Source organism: Hyperolius riggenbachi, chromosome 1, assembly GCF_040937935.1.
Source record: "Hyperolius riggenbachi isolate aHypRig1 chromosome 1, aHypRig1.pri, whole genome shotgun sequence".
NCBI lineage: Eukaryota > Metazoa > Chordata > Amphibia > Anura > Hyperoliidae > Hyperolius > Hyperolius riggenbachi.
The window spans coordinates 381,314,944-381,321,923 of NC_090646.1; the positions used below are offsets into that span (position 1 = coordinate 381,314,944).

The 6,980-nt window shown below is 43.2% G+C and overlaps 1 protein-coding gene across 1 annotated transcript; it reads left to right on the forward strand.

Annotated features, from left to right (window-relative positions):
• The first annotated feature begins 522 nt into the window (after positions 1-522).
• LOC137551883 (uncharacterized) lies at positions 523-2,550 on the forward strand. Its single transcript, XM_068271367.1, has 2 exons — positions 523-1,478; positions 2,108-2,550. The coding sequence occupies exons 1-2, from the start codon at positions 536-538 to the stop codon at positions 2,149-2,151; spliced, it is 987 nt and encodes a 328-aa protein (XP_068127468.1). The 5' UTR covers positions 523-535; the 3' UTR covers positions 2,152-2,550.
• Positions 2,551-6,980: the final 4,430 nt, after the last annotated feature.

Genomic DNA, 6,980 nt, shown 5'->3' on the forward strand with positions numbered 1-6,980 from the left:
CAGTAATCGCGGCCAATCACACCCTAATCTCACAGTCGAGGAACATACAGCACTCAGATCCCTATGTGATGATCCTGAGTTGGTTGTGAAGCCTGCTGACAAGGGGGGCGCCACGGTGATCATGAATCGACTTGACTACAGACGGGAGGTTTTGAGACAATTGAATGATACTGACGTCTATATTAAACTTACAGGAAACCCCACAATGACTATCAAAAGGGACGTGGACACACTGTTGTCTTCCGCTCTCGAGGCTGGCATCATTTCTAAACGCATTCATGACTTTTTGATCACTCCTTTTCCACTTACACCTCTTTTTTACGTACTTCCTAAAATTCACAAATCCCTGGTGAATCCCCCCGGGAGACCTATAGTGGCGGGCACCGGGTCTGTCTTTCAATCATTGGCTGTTTTTCTTGATCAGGTTCTCCGCCCTAGGGTATCAGGTATGCGCTCCTTCCTACTGGACACCACTGACTTTCTCTCCAAGATCTCCGGTTTTGGAACTTTCAATTCCCCCATCTTTCTATGCACTATGGATGTGGTAAGCCTTTACACCTCTATTCCGCATGCAGAGGGCATTGCTGTCATTCGCAACACGTTTATTAAAATGGATTTGAGTCCACCCCTCTCCGAGTTCCTCCTGGAACTGCTCAGCATGGTTCTGACTAGGAACTTCTTTTGCTTTGAGGAGGTATTTTACCAACAGCAGCGTGGGACAGCCATGGGTAGCAATGTAGCGCCAAGCTACGCAAATCTATTCATGGACTGGTTTGAACAATCGTTCGTGTACCCTCATCCTATGTACCTTGGCCATGCACTCTGCTGGCTTAGGTACATAGATGACATCTTTTTCATCTGGTCTGGCACAGAGGATTCATTGCTCCAGTTTAAAAACGATCTGGACGGGTTTTTCCCGACCATCTCGTTTACTCTCGAGCATAGTCGGACTGATGTACACTTTTTGGACGTACTCGTCAAAAGTCAAGATGGGGTGTTACAGACTTCGCCGTATCGCAAACCCACCGACAGGAATACCTACCTGTCAGCCAGAAGCTATCATCCTCAGAGGCTCAAGAAAGGCCTTCCTTATGGGCAGTTCTTGCGCCTCAGAAGGATATCTTCTGATGACTCATCCTTTTATAAGGAGGCAGGCACCATGTACGAGCACTTCTTGGAGCGTGGTTATGATCCAGTGCATCTGGACAGAGCCTTGCAAAGAGCAGCAAAGAGGGACAGGTCATCTCTTCTGCAATTTAATCCCCGACAGGACACATCTCGACTTCCAATGGTATTAACCTATTCCCCCCTTTCTTTACAGGCACAGAAAATAGTCAGGAAACACTGGCACATCCTCGGCAGTGACCCCACATTACCCACCGCTTTCCGGGAACAACCAGTCTGCGCGTTTAAACGTTCCAATAATCTACGAGACGCCCTCGTACATGCCAGGAGTACCATACCACCAGCAGAAAGAGGTAATTGGCTTTCCAATCGGCCTCCCCCTTTGGGTATGTTTCCTTGTGGGCATTGTACACAGTGTGGATTCGTCCAGAGAGGCGCCTCTCTCCCACACCCACGCTCGGGTAAACGTTTCCCGCTTAGATGCTTTGCTAGTTGTTCCACAAAAAATGTGGTGTACTGCCTGATTTGCCCTTGTGGCCTGCTGTACGTAGGCCAAACAACCCGTGAGATTCGCTCGAGAATTAGTGAGCACCGGAGCAATATACGGGGGGGTGAGATGGAGTCTCCTGTTGCTAGGCACTTCATAACAGCAGGGCACAATGTGTCCCAGCTGCGTTTTAGGGTGATTGAGGTGGTTACACCCCCGCATCGTGGCGGGGACTTGGAACAGAAGCTCCTACAGAGGGAGCTGTACTGGATGTACAAATTAGATTCCATTGCACCTCATGGTATGAATGAGGATGTGGATTTGTCTCCATTTCTTCGTTAATTATCTGGCATACTTTGCTGTCGCAGTCCTGTTGTCTTTCCCTGTGGTGTAGTATTGCATCCAGCGTAATTTTAAGTACTTTTTAACATTAGGGTATGTCCCTTTAAGAATTTCTGCTGCACACTAATTTCCCTTATTTTTGTTTTGTTTTAGGCTTTCATCTTATCAACCACCTGGACACTGCTATTGGACACTGAATTTGCTCAAGAATCTCCACTTTGTGTACTTTTGTTTGTGTCACTAGCTTAGCTTCTGTTTCCTGGTCGGCAGGCATCACTGCACATGTGCGGCGGCCATCTTGGGAGTGGCCTTTTGGCTGCCTGGTTGGCCTGCCTCACTATGTGATGCCAGCCGGAACCGGAAGTGACATCGTGATGCCGAGACGCATGCCTCGTATCATCATTGATGCCAGAGGGCCGGCCCCGGTGTCCAGGTGGCTCACATTAGGCATAGGAAGCAGTATATAAGGTGCGTTCAAGCACCCAACAGCTCAGCACTCACTGCAGCAGTACCTGGCTACCCTCTGAGGAAGGAGTATTCACTCCGAAACAGCGCTGTCAGGGTAAATGGATCTCTGAGCACTTTTTGTTTTTTGGCATCCCCTGCATCCCTGTAGCTCTACTTGCTCTTTTTGAACTCTGATGCTTTTTTCTCATTGTAATCTATGCAGGGTGATTTTCTGTGCAGTTAACTGTGTGTACATTTTGGATTGTTAGCCATTTGTTCAAATACTATATTATACACATCACTTGCTGCTACTTGTCTAGCAACCTAAACTTTGTACATATGTTTCCTGCGTCTGTTTTGTGCTCTCACTGGATTGCATAAGGTTTCAGTCATTCCAGTTTAACTGCTATGCTGTGTGCTTCAACTTTTTCTGCTAATGCTGTATGTATTTTTGCCTTTGTCAATATATATATTCACTAAGCAAAATTGGTGTGCTGGTATTTTTCTAGTTACAGGGTTCTCAAACTTGCCACAGTTGGTCACTGGGTGAATGCGATTATGATTCAAGAAAGTGGGTGGAGCCTACAACAGCCAATCAAAATTCACATATTTATTTTCAAGTGGAATATTTAAACTGCTGCTATTCTTACACTTAATGGCAGAGGCTTCAAACTTGCTACAGTCGGTCATTGGTTGACTGGGGTTCAAATTCACTAAAGGGGCGGGGCCAAAAACAGCCAAACAGATTTCCTTGGTGCATAAACTGCCTCCATTCACACATTTTTGATGCCAGGAACCTGAACGCTCACAAACTTGGTCATTGAGTGTCTGTGTGTCAAGGTTACAAAAAGTGGGAGGAGCCAAAAACAACTTTTACTGGGAAAAAAATAAACTGCAGCCATTCTTACACCGTTAATGGCAGGGTTCTCAAACTTTGCACAGTTGGTCACTGGGTGAACGAGATTAAGATTTTGGAAGGGGGTGGAGCCTACAGCAGCCAATAAAAATTCACCTTTTGATTTTCAAAGGGAACATTTAAGCTGCTACCATTCTCTTATACTGTTAATACTGTTAATAGCAGATGCCTCAAACCTGGTACAATTGGTCACTGGATGACTGGGGTTCAAATTCAGAAAGGGGGCAGAGCCACAAACAGCCAGATTTGTTAATTTTTCAAAGGGAATATACAAAGTATTGATACCAAGGATCCCAAAGCTGATAAACTTGATAATTGAGTGACTGTATGTCAAGGTCAGAAAAAGTGGGCGGTGCCAACAACTAAATTTTTAACATGGCAGGATTCCCAAACTTTACACAATTGGCCACTGGGTGACTGGGATAAATATTCAGAAATGTGGGTGGAGCCTACAACAGCCAATCAAAATGCACCTATTGATTTTCAAGGGGAATATTCACATTGCTACCATTCTTACACTGTTAATGGCAGAGGCCTCAAACCTGATACAGTCAGTCATTGGGTGACTAGGGTCCTAATTCTTTAAAGGGGTGGAGCCACAAACAGCCAATCAGATTTGTTAGATTGATTTCAGCCATTCTGTTATTGGCAGTGTTCTCAAACTGGGTGGGTGGGTGACACAGTTGATCACTGGATGACTGGGACTAATATTCAGGAAATTGGGTTCAGCCTATAGCAGCCAATCAAAATTCACCTTTTGATTTTCAAGAGGAATATTTACATTGCTGCCATTCTTACACTCTTAATGGCAGAGGCCTTAAATCTGCTACAGTCAGTCACTGGGAGACTGGGGTTTAAATTCTGAAGGGAGCCGGCCAAAAACAGCCAATCACTTATTGATGCCAAGGACACCAAATCTCGTAAAATTGGTCATTGAGTGACTGGATGTCAAGATTACAAATAGTGGGCGGAGTCAAAAACAACTAACTTTTTTTCATGGGAAAATGTAAACTGCAGCTTTTCTTACACTCTTATTCGCAGGGTTCTCAAACTTTGCACAGTTGGTCACTGGGTGACTAAGATTAATATTTGGAAAAGTAGGTGGAGCCTACAAGAGCCAATCAAAATTCACCTATTGATTTTCAAGAGGAATATTGAAACTGCAGCCATTCTTACACTTTTAATGGCAAAGGCCTCAAACCTGCTCAGTCGTTAAGTGTCTGGGGTTCAAATTCAGTAAAGGGGTCGAGCCACAAATAGCCAGATTTCTTTGCTGGATAAATTGCTTCCAGTCACACAATTTTGATGCCAGGAACTTAACCACTTGAGGACCTAGGGCTTTCTACCCCTTAAGGACCGGCCACTTTTTTTCCATTCAGACCACTGCAGCTTTCACGGTTTATTGCTCGCTCATACAACCTACCACCTAAATGAATTTTGGCTCCTTTTCTTGTCACTAATAAAGCTTTCTTTTGGTGCTATTTGATTGCTCCTGCGATTTTTACTTTTTATTATATTCATCAAAAAAGACATGAATTTTGGCAAAAAAATGATTTTTTTAACTTTCTGTGCTGACAGTTTTCAAATAAAGTAAAATTTCTGTATACATGCAGCACGAAAAATGTGGACAAACATGTTTTTGATAAAAAAAAAACCCATTCAGTGTATATTTATTGGTTTGGGTAAAAGTTATAGCGTTTACAAACTATGGTGCAAAAAGTGAATTTTTCCATTTTCAAGCATCTATGACTTTTCTGACCCCCTGTCATGTTTCATGAGGGGCTAGAATTCCAGGATAGTATAAATACCCCCCAAATGACCCCATTTTGGAAAGAAGACATCCCAAAGTATTCACTGAGAGGCATAGTGAGTTCAAAGAAGATATTATTTTTTGTCACAAGTAAGCGGAAAATTACACTTTGTGACCAAAAAAAAAAAAAAGTTTCCATTTCTTCTAACTTGCGAAAAAAAAATGAAATCTGCCACGGACTCATCATGCCCCTCTCTGAATACCTTGAAGGGTCTACTTTCCAAAATGGGGTCATTTGTGGGGTGTGTTTACTGTCCTGACATTTTGGGGGGTGCTAAATTGTAAGCACCCCTGTAAAGCCTAAAGGTGCTCATTGGACTTTGAACCCCTTAGCGCAGTTAGGCTGCAAAAAAGTGCCACACATGTGGTATTGCCGTACTCAGGAGAAGTAGTATAATGTGTTTTGGGGTGTATTTTTACACATACCCATGCTGGGTGGGAGAAATATCTCTGTAAATGACAATTTGTTAATTTTTTTACACACAATTGTCCATTTACAGAGATCTTTCTCCCACTCAGCATGGGTATGTGTAAAAATACACCCCAAAACACATTATACTACTTCTCCTGAGTACGGTGATACCACATGTGTGGCACTTTTTTGCACCCTAACTGCGCTAAAGGGCCCAAAGTCCAATGAGTACCTTTAGGATTTCACAGGTCATTTTGAGAAATTTCGTTTCAAGACTACTCCTCACGGTTTAGGGCCCCTAAAATGCCAGGGCAGTATAGGAACCCCACAAATGACCCCATTTTAGAAAGAAGACACCCAAGGTATTCCGTTAGTAGTATGGTGAGTTCATAGAAGATTTTATTTTTTGTCACAAGTTAGCGGAAAATGACACTTTGTGAAAGAACACAATTAAAATCAATTTCCGCTAACTTGTGACAAAAAATAAAATCTTCTATGAACTTGCCATACTACTAACGGAATACCTTGGGGTGTCTTCTTTCTAAAATGGGGTCATTTGTGGGGTTCCTATACTGCCCTGGCATTTTAGGGGCCCTAAACCGTGAGGAGTAGTCTTGAAACAAAAATGACCTGTGAAATCCTAAAGGTACTCATTGGACTTTGGGCCCTTTAGCGCAGTTAGGGTGCAAAAAAGTGCCACACATGTGGTATCGCCGTACTCGGGAGAAGTAGTACAATGTGTTTTGGGGTGTATTTTTACACATACCCATGCTGGGTGGGAGAAACACCTCTGTAAATGACAATCTTTTGATTTTTTTACACACAATTGTCCATTTACAGCGGTATTTCTCCCACCCAGCATGGGTATGTGTAAAAATACACCCCAAAACACATTGTACTACTTCTCCCGAATACGGCGATACCACATGTGTGGCACTTTTTTGCACCCTAACTGCGCTAAATGGCCCAAAGTCCAATGAGTACCTTTAGGATTTCACAGGTCATTTTTGTTTCAAGACTACTCCTCACGGTTTGGGGCCCCTAAAATGCCAGGGCAGTATAGGAACCCCACTAATGACCCCATTTTAGAAAGAAGACACCCCAAGGTATTCCGTTAGGAGTATGGTGAGTTCATAGAAGTTTTTATTTTTTTGTCACAAGTTAGCGGAAATTGATTTTAATTGTTTTTTTTTCACAAAGTGTCATTTTCCGCTAACTTGTGACAAAAAATAAAATCTTCTATGAACTCACCAAACTCCTAACGGAATACGTTTGGGTGTCTTCTTTCTAGAATGGGGTCATTTGTGGGGTTCCTATACTGCCCTGGCATTTTAGGGGCCCTAAACCGTGAGGAGTAGTCTTGAAACAAAAATGACCTGTGAAATCCTAAAGGTACTCATTGGACTTTGGGCCCCTTAGCGCAGTTAGGCTGCAAAAAAGT